This window comes from Anabrus simplex, chromosome 1 (genome assembly GCF_040414725.1).
Source record: "Anabrus simplex isolate iqAnaSimp1 chromosome 1, ASM4041472v1, whole genome shotgun sequence".
In the NCBI taxonomy this organism is placed as follows: domain Eukaryota; kingdom Metazoa; phylum Arthropoda; class Insecta; order Orthoptera; family Tettigoniidae; genus Anabrus; species Anabrus simplex.
The window spans coordinates 1,341,599,306-1,341,621,229 of record NC_090265.1 but is presented as its reverse complement, the minus strand read 5'-3'; the positions used below and the strand labels follow the sequence as shown (position 1 = coordinate 1,341,621,229).

The 21,924-nt window shown below is 37.9% G+C and overlaps 1 protein-coding gene across 3 annotated transcripts in view; it reads left to right on the top strand.

Moving 5' to 3' along the window:
• The window catches only part of htk (hat-trick), a 564,009-nt gene that overhangs the window by 172,191 nt on the left and 369,894 nt on the right, over positions 1-21,924 (top strand). For all 3 annotated transcript variants that reach the window (XM_067137785.2, XM_067137784.2, XM_067137786.2), the window contains exon 11: positions 15,029-15,156. In XM_067137785.2, the coding sequence (XP_066993886.2) occupies positions 15,029-15,156 (128 nt within the window). The remainder of the gene's footprint in view (positions 1-15,028; positions 15,157-21,924) is intronic.

Below are 21,924 nucleotides of genomic sequence, written 5' to 3'. Positions count from 1 at the left end.
GTCCCCCGATGTTAGGCATAAGTCTGGCTAATGCCGATGCCTTCTTCTCTGTCTTTTGGGTTACTGCCTTCACATGTGCACCAAATGTGCAATCCTATCAATAAGAACCCCAAGGTATCGTACAGACTTTCCTGGGATAATCTCTATATCATTTAATAAGAAACAGACATTTTTCCAATTCCTGGAACCTTTCAAAATTACAGCCTCAGTCTTATGTGGAGCCAATCTCAACTTACTATTTACCGTCTAAAGGTTAACTCGTCTCAGTGATTCATTTACTCGGAAGGTCAGTTCTTCTACATTCTCTGCTATTACCACTATTGCAAGGTCATCTGCATAACAAATAGATGTTGTCCCTTTTGTCAGCTGCAGGCGTAAGACACATCATATAGAACGTTCCACAAGGTGGGTCCTAGTACAGATCCCTGTGGAACGCCAGCACTCATTTCAAGATCTTCTAAATCATGGAATCGTATTCTTCGTCCTTTGAAGTACTTAACGATTATTTGTTGTAGATACTGAGAAATGTTCATCCTACGAAGTTCTCCCAAAATAATGCTCCAAGAAGCAATGTTAAAAACATTTTTTACATCTAGCGTTATCAAGGCAGCCCATTTCTCACTGCTTTCTGCCTGTATTTGAATCACCCTCTCAATAGCTTGGGTTGTGGTTCTACCCTTTCTAAATCCAAACTGGTTTGAAGAAAGTCCTCCCTGTTGTTCAAGTTCTTTCTCCAGTCTAGTTTTAATCAATCCTTCGTAAAGTTTGCTCAAGGTGTTTAATAAGCAAAGTGGCCTGTATGCTGATGGATCTAATGATAGTTTCCCTGCCTTCAATAACAGCACTAGCTTGGCTACTTTCCACTCATCGGGGAATTCACGCTTTTTTAATAAATCATTGAAGACTGATAAGATCCAACCAGGTGCCACCTCAACTGCATACTTGATGGCCTCTGGTGGGATTCCATCTACACCTGGTGCCTTAGCAGTCTTAATATTGCGTGCTACCTCTTGTAACTCAACCACAGTAAACGGTTCTGCAACACAAAAATCTGATTCCGTTTCAAGTCTGTCATTAGTACAAGGGAACAACTCCATTGCTATGGGTTTCCTTCTATCAGCTGGGAGCTGAACTGGTACCCTGTTGATTATTCGACCGGTCACTATCTTATATCCCGCTCCCCAGATATCACTGTCTAGATCTTCGCATAGCTTTTGCCAAAGATTTCTCTTAGAATCCTTTATTAGCTTCATTAGTTGCCTCTTTGATGCCTTATAGTCAGCTTCTAATTGTATTAAGTTGACCTGGCTGATTTTTTTCCTAGATCTTGTAAGAATTCGTCTCTTGCGATTGCAGTCTTTCCTTTGCATGTCTATTTCATTGTTCCACCAGTAAGGGACTCGTGTTTTATATTTTGTTGATCCCCTCAATCGGCTGGTCCTACAAGCATCTTTAAGAACAGCAGTTACATCTTTTAAGAGTATGTTGCACTGTATCTACAGTTTGTGACATCCACTCGATTGCAATTTTAAAAGTTTCCCAATTATAGTTCCACACCGTTTTCGTGATACCATTAAGCTTCTTCGATCCCTTAACTTGAAAGTAAATAAAACGATGGTGGTAGTAGTAGTAGTAGTAGTAGTAGTAGTAGTAGTAGTAGTAGTAGTAGTAGTAGTAGTAGGTGGTGGTGTTGTTGTCATTACGTCTATTATTTTTATTAAAGGCATTTTGATAAGTTTAAGTGTTGTAAAAACTAAACCAGGAAATACAAACTCACCTACACCAAAAGAAGTCTAAACAGTGTTTAAGGAAATGAAGAACTACAAAGCATGTGGAGAAGACCTGGTTTTTGCAGAGATCTGGAAATATGCTAGCAGTACCACTTGGACATCTCTCCATGTGTTACAAAATTTGGATTCTAGAAAACTTCCCATATCAATGGACAGCAGCTATAATTAATCCAATTCATAAGAAAAGTGAAAGAAGTAATCTAGGCAACTATGGAGGTATTTCCATCCTTGACTGCAGTATAAGATTTTCTCTAAGATACTATATAATCGGATTTTTTAAAAACTTGATCAAGAGTTAAGTGAATACCAGGGAGGATTCAGACCTTGGAGAAGCTGCTCTGAACAAATAACTCAAGCTACTCATGGCATATTACAGAAAACAAAACAACCCCCTTTCAATAACGTTTGTAGATTTCAAGAAAGCTTAAAACTCCATCCATAGACAATTATTGTTAAAAAAATTTTAAGACATTTTGGACTTCACCCAAAGCTAATCAGATTGATTGATTTTACTGTAATACAATTTCTAACCTTAATTTCAGAGAACAACTTTTTGAACATTGTAGGTAACAACTGGTTTAAGGCACATCTTCCTTTTATCTGTTCACTAGAGTACGTTATGAGTGAATGGCACAAGAATAACTTGAAAAATATAAGAATTGGAACCCAGAAGATTAACATTACATGCAACATACATTTGAATTGTCTAGGATTTGCTGATGATCTAGCTCTTCTGGCCAATGATATACAGGAACCAAACAACAAATAAAATCTTTACAGGAAGTAGCTCAAAATTTTGGTTTGAAAATTTCATTTGATAGAACAGAAATTATGCTAGCTCAACTTCCGCTTGCAAACAAAATTAAGCTGGGAGATCAGGAAACAAAAATTGTAGAAAAATGTAAATATTTAGGTGGAATAATCGCATATAACCTGAACAAGAAACCAGCATGGCAAAATAGAATAGATAAACTGGTTACACCACAGGTTGTTGCCAAGAATACATATAATATAAAGTCTCTCAATAACAACCAAATTGAAATGCTTACAAAACAGTCACCCAGCCACAAATTATATATGTATACGAAACATTATTCTAAACACACAGTTATAATAGGTAGAGTACTCAAGTTAAAAGATAGAATAGTGAGAACCTGTTCAAATAAAAAATATCAAGTAAACTGAGTCTGGAGACTAGCTTCCAATGAAACAGTTTATAATGAAATAGAACCTGTGACTAGCACAATGAAAAAATAAACAAATGTCATTCTTAGGGCATCTAATACAGTCACCAGGAAATAGTCAGTAGAAGAAGAATAGAAGAATGATGTAAGAGTAAGAAATATATTAGATGGATCACAGAATTCAAAGAAGACACTAGGGAGTTATATATTATAATAGAAGATTTAAAATACAAAACAAATATACTCAAGATATTGAAAAGTAAACACACTAGACTAGTGACAAAAATAAACAAGCAGAGAATAGGAAGAGTGATTCCAGAAGCAGAAAGAAAATTATGTTCAGAAAGGATGAAACAGTATTGGGCTGACAAAAAGAAGAAAAACCTCCATAAACATGGCTAAAGTACTATGTTTGCTAAAAAAATTAAAAATAATAATTATTATTAAATTGGAATAATCTTGAAGTAATTTCCTTATTAGTCAGATAATCAGTGAACATTAATTCAAACCGAAATTAAATCATGAAGGGTAAGACCACCAGACCTAAATATAAATAATGCAATTCCAGCAAATATGTCAAACAAAAGCAATGGACAACTCATCAGCCCAAAATAAATTACATCGGCATAACCACAAAATAATATGGCAAGAAGGCAGCTTAAATGATTGACACATCCACAAAATGTAAACACAGGATATATGTGTTGGCATAAGAAATGACACATCGTAAGTACGGATAAAGATTTAAGGTTACCTTCAAGGTTATTAGAACTTGCTTTTATCTTCAAAGGTGATGTTTCAGTATGTTTTTTAACAAGGGACTGTGGAATATCTTCATAAGACGCTTATGAAGGGTGCACACTCCACAAGTGTGTGGGATTCTTACCCACTAAAAACCACACACCCTTTTCCTATGATGTGTATCATCTCTCCGAAACCGCTCTCGCATTACTTCAGGGTGATGTCATGCTTACTTAGTCTTTCAGACTTCATCTTTATTTCTCCTTTACGGTCATTCATACGCTTCCAAATCCCTCTTCTTCTGACGGACATCCTCCACATCTGCCACATGATCCCAGGATTCCTGGGTGTTCGTAGCGTTACAGAAATATTATCTGGTGTTAGTTCTCCCAATTCAGTTTTCACATATCTTCTCTTTATCATCATGGCCACACACAAAGAAGGTGTGAAGTACATCACTTGTTCTGCCCACTGTATGCAGGTATTTCTGAAAATATCCATGCCCTGTTAGAAGCTCTGTGAGGTAATAGTTGGCTTCGCCATGAAGCCTTTCAACCCAGATATCCAAGCGTGGTATTATTCGCTTGGTTCATTTACCCCAAGGGTCACTTTCCCATCTGAGTTGCCATTGCCTCATTCGTTGACTGAAGGCACGCTTCTTTATCATGCATTTTACTCACCATTTTTATTTATGGTGAAAATGTTCCCCATGCGCTGCCAAACATAATCGGCGTCTCCTAATGAAGTTTTCGGTTGCTCTACCAACTTCTTCAGCACTAATGTATGCAATTGCAGCTCTTATATTGTCTTTTAAGTTCATATAGTGTGTGAGGGTTGTTCCCATAAACTGCATTTTTTAACATTCCCCACAAATAAACATCACATGCCGTTAAATCTGGGCTATGAGGGGGGCCAGAGATTTTTACTTATGATCCTCGTACCAAACACGCTTCAGTAAGGAGATAACTACCTTTACGTCTATTTTTATTGTTTACTGAACCTGTACGTTTGAATCTCTTGGCCAGTTGTTTTATTGTGTGATTGATAGGAATGGGTCTAACTGGAAATTTCGCTCAAAACTTCTGTTTTGTCCTAGCGTACGATTTTCTGCACTTAATGCAAGTATTGTGCAGATATACCCATTCACATAACGAATATTTCACATACATTACAGCACTATACACAATCACAATAAAACGCTATACAATAAGACATACAGTACGCGCTAGCTTCATTGAACACTCTACTACCTCGGAGCTCAGCTATCAGCAACTGCAGGAAGTGCCGGAAACCGCGCGCGCCTGCGGCCGGTAGTGGTCTGTCATCGGCGGCCAAGGTCGAGCGAGAGAGTCCTTGCCAAGCATAAATAAAGACCGCGTACATTGCTGAGCTGCTTGGGCAAACAATGGGTATTTGAGTTTTACTGTAAACAGCATTTGTAGGTAGTCTACATCTTTGTCTGCATAAGTTATACCAGTTGGGAATGAAAATATTCACACCCCTCAACAAAACTCTCCATATTAACATCCCCAAAAAATGGGATCTGTTTTCACTTAAAAATTTCAAATCTATTGACAGCACTCAGCCAACAGTGACAGGATTAAAAAGTTTGCCAGCCTCTTGGAAAAATGAATTTGTCTCATGTTTTCTATCATGTGACAGCTCAACTTCATGTTGCGTTAAAGCATACATTCCATAAACATGATTTTCATTTTGTGTTTTGCACTTTCATTTCCATGAATTGCAGCATATCTGTGGGTAACCTTCCTCCAGTACACCTTTTAAGCACAATGCATGAAGTTAATAACTCATCCCACAACTTACGTGCAAAAGGTTAGGAAGAGTTTTCCAACTGGGTAATAAATTTGCTAATTGTGACAGAGACCTGGGTCTCAAATTTAGCCTGGCACTGTTCTTCAAAATAATGACATTCATCATTTAAAAACTTTTAGGAGGGATAAAGAACTGCTGCTTAAGATTTGCATACAGAGATTGAAAAGACACTCTTAAAGCATCTGAATTCTTGTGAGCATATTCCACAGATTTAAACCATGAATTCCAGTATGTGAGCATGGGGAAAGAAAATATTACTGCTGGAAGATTTGGATAAATTTCCTTGAAAATTAATATAAGCACTCTCCAGTTTTATTGAATGTAAGAAACCAATTTTCAATTTGGATACAAAATGGTTTAGTTGCGACACTTCTTTTAAAATCACATCTCCAACTAAGTTTACCTTCTGCACAAAACACTGAAAGTGCATAAGATGATCAGCAGTTAGTCTCCTATGCTTTAGAGCCTGTCCCCATCTACTAAGCTGAATCTGATACCAAAGTACATTTTCATTTGAGAGATATTCTTTCAAAGTGTCAAAATGCCCTGCTACAAGCAGTACCATTTGCTTTGTCAAGCAAGCTACACCTACTTAGAAATACAGTACATCCTGGTTTGCTTTCTAACATATTGTTCTGGAAAAAAAATCACAAAAACACATCATCCCTGCCTGTGTGAAGTCTCATCTGCAACTATAACAATTGGCTCTCCTTGTAGGCACTCCTCAATCTCAGCTTTCATTGCATCTCCACAGCGAGGTACATATTCATGTAACAATGTACAGTCTCTGGCCATAATATTACACACACCTTGAATTTTTAACATAATAGGAGTTAAGGAAGCAATACAAGGTCCAGCTGCCTTTAGCTGTTATCATTGCTGCAGTCCATCTTGGCATGCTGTTAATAGCAGTTTGTACAGTGTCCTGCATCTGTTGGTGATGATACCAGACTTGAATAATCTTTTCAATGAGACAAATTTTTGTGGTGATTGTTTCCTTTGTCACTTCCTTTTTATTCACCAGCTCCCAAAACATCTTTTATCGGGTTTAAGTCCGGCGAATTTCTTGGCCAGTATAACAAAAGGACATGTTCATGCTCCAGAAAAGGTTTTTACCAATCGTGCTGTGTGGCATGGAGATCCGTGTAGTATAAACACAAATGGTTCTATATTAGGGAACCATTCTTTTGAGGTAGGAACTCCTCCTCACCTCCTTCTACAGGTCTTGCTGCATTCTTCCCTCAACTACATACTGACGTCCAGTGTCTTTCCCACTGACGACAGACCAAACCTTGACTTTGGTGGGATATTTCAGTCTGCACAGCACAATCGGGGTGGTACTTTTCACGTGGCACCTTTTTACAAACTGAGATTTGTTTACCAAAATTTTGAATGTGGACTCATCACTAAAGCAAACCTGAAACAGTGAAAAGGCCATTTAAGATTTGATTTAGGAATGGCCTTGAACTCAGAAAATACATTTAACCCATTGAGCCCTGCATATTTGTTGCATTGGCGCTGGGATTATTTTGGAGGAAATATAGTGTCGATTCATATCATGAGAAATTTCTTACTTACAAGACCATTAAAGATTTAAATATACATGAAAACAAAAGGCTTTCATACCACAAACTGCGGAACAAGGAATACAGTAAAACATCTTATTTTATTAGCATCACAGGTCCGTACTCAGTCCGCCTGCTGAGCTGTAACACGGCCTTCTTTTTGCATTTCCTCTTCAATTTCCACATCTATTTGTTCTTCAGGAGCATTGCTAACACTAATACTAATATTACTACTAATTTCACTGAAAAAATTACATTCCCAATCATCGTTACTTCCTAAAAGGGGTTATATATCGGTAAATATCAGTTCTATACTGGCAGCCATCTTGTTTACAAGCGAATCTCAGAGTCGAGAGATAGCCCACTTCAAACTAATATTACCAAGCACACTATCGATATATATTAGCAAAGAGCATATAACATTGCAAAGAAAGAATCCCTACACAAATCACAAATGCAACCCACTCTGCCATCTCTTGAGGAAAAGTTGAATTACGTAGTAAAATGAGACAACGGAACAGTTCCGTGGTCCGGTATTTGGTCCACCGAGACGAAGCACGGAACGGTTCTGTGGCTCGGGCCCAAGGTGTTAACACTACTGTATGCAGGCAAATATTGTACACTTTAATGATACTCATGATTTCCAGAAGTCCAAGTCTCGATGCTTGTGCTCCGTTGCCCATGCAAGACATTTGATGTCATAGCAGCAGTTAGTTTTGGCTTTTGGGCATGCCTTCGAGCCTTGAAGTTCATCTGTGAAATTTTGCGCTTTACAGTCCTTTCAAATGCAATGACACTACTGTGTTCGTTTCATTTTAATTTATTTTGTAGAAGCAAACAGGTTCTCAAGGCATATCTTCTCTAAGGTGTGCTTGGACCTTGGTGAAAATATTGGTCTTCTGCCACACCTGTATTTATTTATTTATTTATTTATTTATTTATTTATTTATTTATTTATTTATTTATTTATTTATTTATTTAGCTAATATATTTACTGCTCGTGTGTTTCAACTACAGGTATATCACGGGATATTTACAGTTATAACATATAGATAAATTATTGAAGTGAGTGGAAGATTTTCTTGTGGAATTCTGTTACTTCGACAGTGTTCCAGTGGTATCTCACAATCGTTGGCAGACGTGTTGATTGTAGTACTGCTGGTCGTTCTCTTGAGTACGTGGTGGATTCAGTCAACAGGTGTTGAGCAGTTGCTACAACTGTTCTTCGGGGGACTAATTCCTCGCCAAAATAGTTCTTTACACCTCATGGATGATTCAGATGTATCCAATCTTCAAGAAATATGATTTGAATACATATTGGTGCCAATTAATGCTTTTAGCTCTGCAATCTTTCGAGGCTTCAAATCACTTACTTTACTTTTTTTGAATCTTATTTTAACTAAAATCTCACAGTAATCAGAAAACTTTTTATTAGAGGCTACAAATTGTAAATAAACCACGAAACCAATACTAGATGTTAATAATGCACTTGCACTTCGACTGCGTCAGCTCTTGTTGTTCTCAAGACCGCAATTGGTACTTAATCATCAATAATCAGCTTTCACAAGAATGATACTGCACAATAAATTATTTCATTTCGTTCAACAATAGCTGTTTTATAATATTCATACCATTAAAGAATTAGTGAGGCAGTTTACAAATTCATACCCCAGAAACCAATGAACAGTGAAAAACATCAGGTGCATCTAATGTTGCCAAAGACTACAGTTGCTTTTGGCCGATCTCCCGATCCTGGCATGTACCTGAATTCACAATTGATAGAAATTAGTTGAAACTACTTACGCACAAGATCTTTACTATATTACAATTATGAATATTGGGCAGTTAATTTGGGTTTGTGTTATTGCACCTAAATTTAATTTAGTTTTTAGTCATTTTAGATATCTTTCATGAAGTGTAAACACAGAAATGTCCTTGTTAAATTCGTGGCTCTCTTTGTTTTTAAGAATTGGATAAAATTCAAATATGCAGTATAGAACCGTAAAATAAGGTATTTACTTTGACAAGCTTGGTGGTCTGCTTGTTGTGTTACAGATATTTTCGGCCTCACCATCTGCAGTTGTTGATTTGACTTGCACAAAGGGAATGAAAGCGATGGTTGAGCAACGAGTTGCTCATGTGAACAGCCGTGTCATAAGCTGCAATGTGATCGGTGATCTCACTTCATTTCATATAGCTTGAAAAAGGCACATCTGCGCGTAGAGGCGCGCGGCTGTGAGTTTGCATCCAGGAGATAGTAGGTTCGAATCCCACTATCGGCAGCCCTGAAGATGGTTTTCCGTGGTTTCCCATTTTCACACCAGGCAAATGCTGGGGCTGTACCTTAAGGCCATGTCCACTTCCTACCAACTCCTAGGCCTTTCCTATCCCTTCGTCGCCATAAGACCTATCTGTGTCGGTGCGACGTAAAGCCCCTAGCAAAAAAAAAAAAAAAAAAAAAGAGAGAGAGAGAGAGAGAGGCATATTTTTCTGGATAGGTCAAATTGTGACATGATACTCATGAGCTCACGGAAGGTGACGATAGTGTTTCCGCCTTTTAATTGCCGCAAAACGGTGGTCAAGCCTTCATAAACATTCCAAGGGTATGCAAACTCCCCAGTAGAAGTTCCCAGAAGAAAGAAAGGTGGAAAAGGTTTGGTTTTTTTTAAATTGTGGATTTCACATTATGTTGCATTTCGGTATAATTTTTACATTTTGAGTCATTGACTTTTTTTTTTTTTTTTAAACCGCATTAAAAGTTGGTGTACAAGTTGTGAAAAATGAAAATACGGGACTGCATGCCTTTAAGTGCATTTTGCACTTTTTTGCATTTGCAAAAAATAAGAGTACAATGCTGTCTTGAAAATTCAATATTGATTGAATTGACATGCATTAGGCAACTCCTGCACACTCTATACTTGTGATAGTAGTAATCTCAGATCCTTTCCAACAGAACAAATATAACCTAGGTTACCATAGCTTAACTGGTAAGAGCATCAGACTCAAAATGGGAAGGTTGTGGGTTTGGATCCCACTGGTGTTTGTTTGCTCATTTCTGTTCTGTACTTAACGTCTCTTCCACATGTAGTATATGTACTGAACATGATCTAAAACATTTGAAGTCTATTTTGAGCAAAATGTATGATGTAAAACATCTGATATTTTTGTGACTGGTCACTCAGGAAGAAAAAAAGTTTTCTTTTTAAATGCAGCCTCCTGTGCGACATATGGTGTGTTGTATCAACATCTTGTGATTATGCAACTTAAAATTGTGAATGATACCAAGGTTCAGTGATTGCAATTCACTTGTGTAATTTGCAGGGAAAATTTTGTCACATTTCTCGGGTATGATGCGTTGGGAGGGTGTACTGTACATCTGTCCTCAAGCAGAAGGATTGTCTTAAGTTTTGCACCCATTTTTGTCTCTATTCCTCCCAACCAATCTTCAGACACTTCTGTTGTGATCCACGAGTTCTTGTTAACCCTTGTATGTAATAGGAAGTGTCACAATGCTTTTAAAACATTGTGACTGAAAATTTTCCTTTAGGTAAAGGAGGCAGTATTTCTGTTTCATCCCTGTTTGCACATAACAACACTGTTATGCATTCTTTGCTGCACTTTCATCTTTGATAATTCTCTGCTCTGAATGCCATTGTTCACTCAGGCATTAAATATGTCTTTGCAAGCATAGTGGGATGTCAATTCCTTCAAATGACTTCCTTTCCACTAATAAAATAATTCATCCTGTAAATTGAATGATTTATATTTCCACCATTCAATATTTAGTAGGTGGGATGTCAATTCCTTCAAATTACTTCCTTTCCACTAATAAAATAATTAATCCTGTAAATTGAATGACTTACATTTCCACCATTCAATATTTAGTAAGATACATATTTATTCCTTACTAAGTATTGAATGTTGGAAATATAAAACATTCCAATTAAAGGAATAATTATTTTATTAGTTAAAGTCAATGCAGAACAAACATGATATTAATCAGTTGCAGTTCCATTCCACTCACAATATTGTCAACATTCTTTCACTATTCACATGTTTGCTACTAATTCCATGCCTAATCTTAAATTTTGTAGCCAGCCCGATGGCGAATGAAAATCTTATATATGTATATCAAGTCTGATCGCCAGTTCAGTTGCTTTTTCTGTAAGCACAGGGCAACTAACAGGAATATTTTCTGCTTTGTGCTGCTTAAATTGTTGCAATAAACAGCTTCTGGGAGTCGGTCTTTTCAGTCTCAAATGCAAATATGTTTGTTGCTAGACATGCCAAATACATGCATACTTTCTTGGATCACAGTTGCTTTCGCCACAATATAATTTATGGTGGATGGAGGAATACCTCATTCTTGGGCAATATCAATGCGCATCTTATTGTTGCTCTCTTTCACAGCTTTTAAAATATTCAGTTTCTCAGCATTCTCAACACACCGTCTTTTCCTGTCACTCGGTGCGATCCTCTGTAATTAATGATGTGTGAGCGATACCAGTGATACCAAGGCTGAAGAGTATATGTACTACAGTACAATGTGCCATATCACTGCTCTTTGATGGTACTCGGGTGGTTGGAAGAGCACTCCAGTGAAATTATGACCATGGATTGGCCCTTCATATCCCCCCCATCTTAATCCAGTTGAATATTTATGGAATGCTGTTGGTGCTGGTGTACGTTCCATGAACCCTGCACCAACTATACAAGACCAATTGCGGGTAGCAGTGCAAGATGCGCAGGTCCAGATCTTTCCAGAACAATTCCAACACCTTGTAGCGTCAATGCCTCGCTGTATTGCTGCTGTTACGAGGACTCGTGGAGGGGCAGCTCATTATTAATATCCCTATTTTCTTTATTACTAACATTATGGATATAATATTGGCAGTTATTACTGACTTATTTAATGCATGCCTCTCCCATGGTTATTTTTCGACAAAATGGAAAGATGCACATGTTGTCCCAGTTCTAAAAAGGTCGCCAGCTAATGTAGCATCTGACTTTCATCCTGTATGCATTCTTTCAGCACTCTCTAAAGCTGTAGAAAAATTGATCTATAGCCAACTTGAACAATACCTGGAGAAATATTCTCTGCGTGACCCCTTCCAATCTGGTTTCAAGAAAGGACATAGCACAGGAACGGCACTACTAAGAATTATAGACGACGTTAGGCGAGCTATGAATGAGCGGAAAATGACTATACTTATTTTACTAGACTTCAGTAGTGCGCTTGACACAGTAAATATTGACATATCATTAGCGAAACTACAAAGATTTAATCTCAGTCCCTCTGCCATTCAGCTCTTTGCTTCATACCTCACCAATCACCGACAACGTGTTGTCATAAACGGCATGACTACGGACTGGAAGACGAAGCAAGCAGATGTTCCACAGGGATCTGTGCTTGGATCTCTTCTGTTTACTCTACATATCAATGATATATCTTCTCAGTTCAGTAACTGTAAGTGTCATTTATATACAGATGATCTACAAATATATTATCACTGTAAAGCTGTTGATATTGAGTTTGGAATTCATCAGATAAATTCTATTTTAAATCTGATTAGCTCCTATTTTAATAAGAACTGTTTATTAATTAATCCTAACAAGACACAAGCTGTTACAATACGGCTACAAAGGCAGCTAAATATCCTTAATAAGAAGTTATTGCCTTCACTTTTGCTTTGCGGTGTAGGTATACCATTTCAGAAGTCGGTAAAAAATCTTGGGATTATCATAAGTGACTCACTAGATTGGAGTGAGCACATAACAAGCAACTGTAGGAAAATTCACTCGTCACTTCACCCTCTCAATACTCGCCAATCACTTCTTCCACTAAGCATGAAAATTAAACTTATTCAGACCCTCATATTTCCCATGCTTAATTATTGTGATATTGTAATGATAGATGCCACCATGGAACAAACATCAAAATTACACTTCTATTTATTATTGTAATGGATGTAGTAATGAAATCTAGTAAAAGGAAAGAACATGGAGATATCAAAGCCTTCACATTTGCAGATGATGTTGCGATCTGGAGTGACTCAGAAGAGGAATTGGGAGAGAGAATACAAAGCTGGAATGAGGAGTTTAAGAAATATGGTTTAAACATCAGCAAGACCAAGACGGTGGTGATGAAAGTGTATGGGGAAGGAGCAGAACCAATAGTCATGTTAAATGAAGCTCAACTGGACAGCGTTCCAGTTTTCAAATACTTGGGTAGCGTTACATCAAATGACAACCTAGCAAAACATGAGGTGAACAATCGAATCAATAAGGCAACACAATTTTACCACCAGGTAAGACACCTGCTGTGGGATGAGCAAATACCCATGAAAACAAAAATTACATTGTACAAGTCCTATTATACACCAATTCTTACATACAGTCTCGAAACCACAACACTGATCAATAGAGATAATTTCAAACTTCAGGCAGCTGAAATGAAATTCCTACGCACTATGATCCAGAAAACCAGGAAAGACAAGATTAGGAATTAGAAAATTAGAGAAGTAGGAATAGATTATTCTCTCCTCAGTAAGATTCAGATATCAAGACTGAAGTAGTTTGGTCACATGAAGAGGATGCCAGTAAACAGAACTGCAAGGAAGGAATTTGACAGAAAGATAGAAGGAAGACGACTCATGGGAAGGCCACAAAGGAAATGGATAGATTTAGCTAAGAGAGGTCATGATTGGGACAAGTTGGTGGAGGAAGAATGGTACAAGGACAGGATGAGCTGGAGGAGGCTCATATACCACACCCGGGAAACTGGAGATGGTTTTGGATGATAATGAATGAACTCGTGCATTAGGTTTATATTTTCAATTACATTTTGAAATATCTCCCCCTATTATGAAATTCTCTCCTGGTTAAAAATCGATAAACTAAGACATCTTCACATTGCAACTCTCGTATTTCGTCTGTTGAATGAATCTAAACCCCAGTATTTATCCTCAAAGTTCAATTTACTCTCCTCCTCTCATGAACATAACACATGATCGACTACTACACTCTCAATTTCTGTGCATTGCTCATCTTCATTTAACCGCTCCTTTCAAGTGTCTGGTGCAAAGCTATGGAATTCTCTTCCAGTCAGTGTTAGGAATTGCACTTCTTTAGCTTCTTTCAAGCGGTCTTGCCGAGATTACCTATTAAATGTATAACCAGCTTGTATGAATGGCAGTATGAATGGAAGAATGAATGAGGTTTGGATATATATTTTGTTATATTTCATTCTGTTTTTTGAAGTTTATTATAGATAATGTGTGGTTAAGTGTAAGAGGGCCATGAGCCTTAACTTCGCCACAAATGAAGGCATGAAAATAAATAAATAAATAAATAAAACATTCAGTCTTCCCATGACTTTCGACTGTTTAGTGTATATTAGAGGCACATGTTGATCGTGGAAATTTGAACAAGATAGGTTAAGATTTAACTTTGTGTACGTAAGTACTGGAAAGGAACAAAAAAATGACTGATTTGTTTTGTTGTGTGTAAGTAATCTGTAGTTTATGTTCAATACTGTTTTTCTGTGTTAGTCCAAATTGCTACTTTTCTTCCTGGTTTAATGTAACTAACATAAACTTCATTTTGAAACCTTTACGATATAGTGAGCGTTTGTTTGTGTTTTCATTCATTTTGATTGTATTCTGAGCACTTCTTCCTTGTTTTGGATTTAATGATCTTGTACAGTGGAGTTTTTTCCCCCATTTCCATTTGGTGAAGTATGCCGTTATAGTATTCACAATTTCTAAGAGAACCTGCTATGCTTTCCAGGGACTGTAGATCTGAATCCTTGCTCGGATCAGTCTATAGTTGTGTTGATAGTTTGTGAATTGTTTATTTCACAGCACAAGTGACAAAGATTTCAAAGATTTTTACCTCCTTTGTTTTACCTTTACAGGTTGTTCATAAACTAGGTGGTTATAATAGAGTTACCAATCACAATCAGTGGAAGACAATCTCTCACAAGATGGGATTTGGCCAAGGCAGCTCTAGCATCACGAATCTGGTGAAACAGGCTTATAAAAAGTGAGTTATTTATAATCTAAAAGAATTGTTCATTTTCTTGTATGCATATAGCAGTATGTGTTTTTTTTTTTTTTTTTTCCTTACTTCACAGCTATCTCATTCTAGCATATATATAGTGCATTTAATTCTATCAGTATTGGTCAGAAACCTTTATCTCTCTCTCTCTTTCACTCTGTCTCTCTCTCTCTCTCTCTCTCTCTCTCTCTCTCTCTCTCTCTCTCTCTCTCTCTCTCTCTCTCTCTCTCGTTTTTCCTCAAATGTAACTATAAAATCTTGGCTGATTACCTACTGTCGGCGCAGAAAGTGTGTGCAGTCGAGTTTAAACAGTACTAAAATTTCAACCAGTCCACCAATCTAAAATATAATCACACCATCGTAAAGCTTGTTTTATTCTGCATTTTCTGGTGGTATAAGCATTTTTTAAATTATGTTTCTTGTGAATGTTATATTAGGCGGAATGCAATAAGTACCTATTTTCTTGCCCATTTTTTGTAAACAACTTTGTAGTACCATTACATAAAAAACGCACTGTCCAATTTATATGAGATTTAGGTGGGTTATGGAATGCACTATCTATATATATAAAATCAGAGTTTTGTCTGTACATTGCTCAGAATTTGAAAAGAATGGTATTTCTGTATCGGTCATGTCCACAGTAACAAGAAAATGCATTTTTTACTTTTCCGTAATTTCTGTCTGTATGTATGTACACGCATCAATAGAAAACGGCTGAATAGAATTTAATGAAAATCGGTATGTAATGTCGGGTGATGAACCGCTGCAATCTAGGCTACAAATTATTTTATTCACGTTAAGTGAAATGGTAGTTTAGGGGAAGGCCTGAAATGTAATTCTCAAATAAGTTATTTATGTTATTAGTGGTCTTATCGATAAATACTACATAACTGACATAACTTTAGTTATGTCGTAAGTTAGTAGTAGTTATGTAAGAAGTTATTAAATTTCCGATCACTTATGTCTTTTACATTGTTACCGTACTGCATATAATCAGAAATATTCATGAATTTGGATTTTTGTTACTAAGTCCATATCAGCGCCGAGCCACGAGAAAATGGGTAAACAGAATTTAGTGAAAATCGGTATGTAAAGTCTGAGAATAAGGAACTACAGTCTACGATATGAATAATTGTGTAGGACACCCTAATATCACAGAGTCGAAAGAAAACTAATGTGAAGGCCAGCAATATAGAAAGCTCATAAACTTTATCAACAATAACATTACATTGACCATTGTTTGCTGTGATGTGCTTTTTGTCTTCTGTTTCCTCTCATCCCCGATAGATAGGATTACTGAAGCGTACCGAGGTTTTTTTAATTTGTTTGACGTCGCACCGACACAGGTAGGTTTTATGGCGACGATGGGATAGAAAATGAATAGTGGTGTGCTTTAAGGTACAGCCTGGTGTGACTGGTGTGAAAATGGGAAACCACGGAATACCATCTTCAGGGTTGCCGGCAGTGGGGTTCGAATCCACTATCTCCCGGATGCAAGCTCACAGCTGCGAGCCCCTAACCACACAGGCAACTCGCCTGGTCGTACCGACTGTAACAGCCTGCCTGTATATTGGCGGGAAGTAGCTGGGGAGTTAGATAACTTTCTTCTTTAGCATGCCATTCCTCTGGTTCATACATTTCCTGATATATTTGGTAGGTAACACACTGGTTCATCATAGTATTCGAGCTATTCATTCCCTACACTGAGGCACTGATTGGAATGAGTAGTGTACATATTTAACGGAATAATGACAGAGGAGGGTTCACGGCAGTCTGTGACCTGGTTATTCCATCTCTGGAACTTTGGACTCTTAGATTGGCACCGTAGTACTGTTCGTTGAAAGTGAGAAAGTGTGCGGTTTTTCATTTGATCGAGTATTTTATATGATAACATTGCTTTCAATCGCTACATTCCTACTGACGTTTTTGTAATGACCTATGTTGAATTCAGTTAGGAAAACCACCAAGTCATTCTTTCGGAGAATCCCATAGCGAAGCACGGGTACATCAGCTAGTTATAAATATATTTATAATGTTTAATTACTTTATAGACTTTGGAAAAAAAGTTGTTGTAAAAGGCTGTCAGTTTGATACTGGGTGGTCTTCTGAAATCGATTGAGTTCATCAGAAAGGTCTGAAGTTTTTTGTTTCAAATCATTGTATAACTCAAATGTACAATGATTATTGTATTTGATACTGAATTTTATTTAAAAGCGAGTGGTAGGTGCACCGGCGTGAAATCGGCTTGCTTTTGCCAGGGGTAGTACAACAGATGATTCCAGTTAGCACAAGTCTGAACGTGTTCACTTATAATGTTGCGCTCGTGTATTACATTAGCAAATGTTTCTAATTGACTTGTCGCATATTTACAGTTTTTACATTTCCCATCAGCTTGTCACATAAGGGTTTTGGACCTCCAAAGGCAGCTTTAAAAATGCTTTTTATTCTACACGTTTTCTGGCACCAGATGGGGTTCTAAATCCCCCTCTCCATCCAAAAACAGCCTCTAAATTACCACGATGGTAATCGTAGTTTGAGGAATTACAATTCAACACTTGTATGTTTTCTTGCCAGACATATTTAACCATGTGATTTTGACCGCACCAAGTCTCACCTGCGTAATACACTTTATACCCACTTTCTGTGAAGCAGCAACAGACACTGATTCCAGAAGGACAGGCTTTTTGTTTAATTTTTTAAACCTAAAACACATGCATTTAATCAGTTGACGAAGCTTTGTACATAATTGGGAAGTCCATCATATATTTCTCAAGTTTAACCTTCTATTGTTTAATAGCTGGAAACAGTTTTGCCAGAAAGAACTCGTGAATAGACCTGCAAATTACTCCATAGTGAATTTATCCTCTTGAATACTCATCTGTCCGTTCAATATCCTGTTCCTCCTAGACGGCGTTGATAAATTAGCACATGAATTTTTTGCATTTTCCGCATTAAATTTCTCCACTGATCGGAGCAAAATACCAAGACAATCTGCTGATATAGATGTTGATTCCCATAGGGAATCTGAAATATTTGTCCTGAATGAGCAAATTTATAATACCAATATAAATGGTCCGTTATTGGACATTATAAATTTTCCAGCTAGCTCATTCTTGGTTGCCAGCGTTTCACCCTCATGTGCTAGGGTGGGCTCATCAGTTGGTACCTAGCACACTTACCAATACGCTGGCTAGTGCATACCGTGGAGGCCACTGCGTAGGCTAACTGGAGCCACCGGCAGTGCCAATGCACTAAGAGACTTTGTCTCATCACTAAAAATTGATGCCTGCTTGGCCATCAGATGATATAGATGTTGATTCCCATAGGGAATCTGAAATATTTGTCCTGAATGAGCAAATTTATAATACCAATATAAATGGTCCGTTATTGGACATTATAAATTTTCCAGCTAGCTCATTCTTGGTTGCCAGCGTTTCACCCTCATGTGCTAGGGTGGGCTCATCAGTTGGTACCTAGCACACTTACCAATACGCTGGCTAGTGCATACCGTGGAGGCCACTGCGTAGGCTAACTGGAGCCACCGGCAGTGCCAATGCACTAAGAGACTTTGTCTCATCACTAAAAATTGATGCCTGCTTGGCCATCAGATGATATAGATGTTGATTCCCATAGGGAATCTGAAATATTTGTCCTGAATGAGCCTACGCAGTGGCCTCCACGGTATGCACTAGCCAGCGTATTGGTAAGTGTGCTAGGTACCAACTGATGAGCCCACCCTAGCACATGAGGGTGAAACGCTGGCAACCAAGAATGAGCTAGCTGGAAAATTTATAATGTCCAATAACGGACCATTTATATTGGTATTATAAATTTGCTCATTCAGGACAAATATTTCAGATTCCCTATGGGAATCAACATCTATATCATCTGATGGCCAAGCAGGCATCAATTTTTAGTGATGAGACAAAGTCTCTTAGTGCATTGGCACTGCCGGTGGCTCCAGTTAGCCTACGCAGTGGCCTCCACGGTATGCACTAGCCAGCGTATTGGTAAGTGTGCTAGGTACCAACTGATGAGCCCACCCTAGCACATGAGGGTGAAACGCTGGCAACCAAGAATGAGCTAGCTGGAAAATTTATAATGTCCAATAACGGACCATTTATATTGGTATTATAAATTTGCTCATTCAGGACAAATATTTCAGATTCCCTATGGGAATCAACATCTATATCATCTGATGGCCAAGCAGGCATCAATTTTTAGTGATGAGACAAAGTCTCTTAGTGCATTGGCACTGCCGGTGGCTCCAGTTAGCCTACGCAGTGGCCTCCACGGTATGCACTAGCCAGCGTATTGGTAAGTGTGCTAGGTACCAACTGATGAGCCCACCCTAGCACATGAGGGTGAAACGCTGGCAACCAAGAATGAGCTAGCTGGAAAATTTATAATGTCCAATAACGGACCATTTATATTGGTATTATAAATTTGCTCATTCAGGACAAATATTTCAGATTCCCTATGGGAATCAACATCTATATCATCTGATGGCCAAGCAGGCATCAATTTTTAGTGATGAGACAAAGTCTCTTAGTGCATTGGCACTGCCGGTGGCTCCAGTTAGCCTACGCAGTGGCCTCCACGGTATGCACTAGCCAGCGTATTGGTAAGTGTGCTAGGTACCAACTGATGAGCCCACCCTAGCACATGAGGGTGAAACGCTGGCAACCAAGAATGAGCTAGCTGGAAAATTTATAATGTCCAATAACGGACCATTTATATTGGTATTAAGACAATCTGCGACTCGTTGGCACACAGCATATCAGTTTTCACGAAGCCTTTCTCCCTCTAGAATGAAAAGCAAATTGTACTTACAATCATACATATTTCACCTTCGGTAAAACATGACCTTGAAGGCATTTTGAATTCCCTTCTTAACTGAGTTATTAAACTTCAGAAATATATTTATAATAGTGCATTCCATAATCCACCTAAATTTCATGAAAATCAGACGGTGCTTTTTCATGTAAGGGTACTACAGAGTTGATGTTTACAAAAAAAATTGGGTAAAAAAATACGTACTTTTGCATTCTGCCTAATATAACTTTCACAAGAAACATAATAAAAATATTCAAATACCACCAAAGAACACAGAGTAAAACAAGCTTTATGATGGTGTGATTATATATTGGAATGGTGGACTGGTTAAACTCGACTGCACGTACTTTCTGCGCCGACAGTAGTTATTAGGCCCCTTTAAACAACAGCAACAACAAAAAGCTCTAACATACCTCACCTGAAATATATAGCAGAACAGGATTTGGAATCTCTCCCTCCAAGGTATTTGTTCACTTGTATGCTCTGCTGGTACCTTCCTTTGTTATTTGGAAAAAATATCCAACTAGTACTAGATGAAGTAAATGGAAAGATTTAAAGAACATGGTTCATTGGCCTTCGTCAGTGTTTAAAAAGAATGTGTGTTTCAGCTGCAATCTGGTAAATCTTTCCTAGACATGTTATTAGTCTGGCTGGATTGACTTGAAGGCAAAAGCATGCTTGTTTTTATACTGGGGTGTTCAAGAACTAAAGCAGTAGGTGGTTGTTGACATGTATATATGATTCGATTGTTGACTCACTGTAACCAAATGTTATACTGTAAACCCCCTATTATTTAGCTCTTTTGCTTGAGACTCTATTTCTTGTTTTAATCTTCAGGTTTCAGCAGAAAGCACATATTTGTTTCTACGAATCTTTGCCGTGGCTCAGATGGCAGCGCGTTGACCTCTGGCCGCTGGATACTGTGGATCAAATCCCGGTCACTCCATGTGAGATTTGTGGTGGACAAAGCGGAGGCGGGACAGGTTTTTCTCCGGGTACTCCGCTTTTCCCTGTCATCTTTCATTCCAGCAACACTCTCCATTATCATTTCATAGCATTTCTCAGTCAATAATAAATCACCATGGGAGTGGAGACCCCATTGTAATAACAGCCTATATATGTTTCATTAATTATATACATCCCTGGCCCGGTCAAAGACTGGAAAACAGGTTGTAGGTTTTCATCTTCAATAAAGAAAATGGTGTGGTGATTTGGGGAAAGGGAGAAAAGTACAAAGGAGACTGGACATTTGGAATGAAAATCTGACGGCGTTTGGAATGGTAATAAAAAAAAAAAAAAAAAAACTATACTCGTGCACTATGGAAAAGAGAGAAAGAGAAGCCAAGTGAACATAGATGGAGAACGGTTAGAGAATTTAGAACAGTTTACATATCTGGGTAGCAATATTAATGGAAGTAACAAAATCAACCCTGAAATTAATACCAGACTAAATAAGGGTACAACATTTTATCATAAAGTCAGAGCGCTTTTAAGGGATGACAAAGTACCCAAGAGAACAAAATTTACGTTATATAAACAGTATTTCATACCATTTGTAACATACAGACTAGAAACACTGGTAACTAATAAGAGACAAGATAGATCTAAGCAGTAGAAATGAAATTTTTAGGAACATCGGTTAAAAAGACAAGAAGAGATAGAATTCAAAATATTAAAATCAGAGAAGAGCTAAATCTAGAACCATTAACTCGGCCCAAGGGAGATAGGGTCACCTTCCCTATTCCTTCACTTGAGTAATTCCTGTCTGGCATGTCCATGTTACGGAGGTGGGCACCCTACACTTCAGTAGGCTGGAGTGATAGAATGGCAGAGTTCATTCGGGGACTCAGTCCCGTAGGGTATAACGTGGAACCCATGTCCAGGGATACGGGTGAAGACCTCAACGGCAGTGAAGGC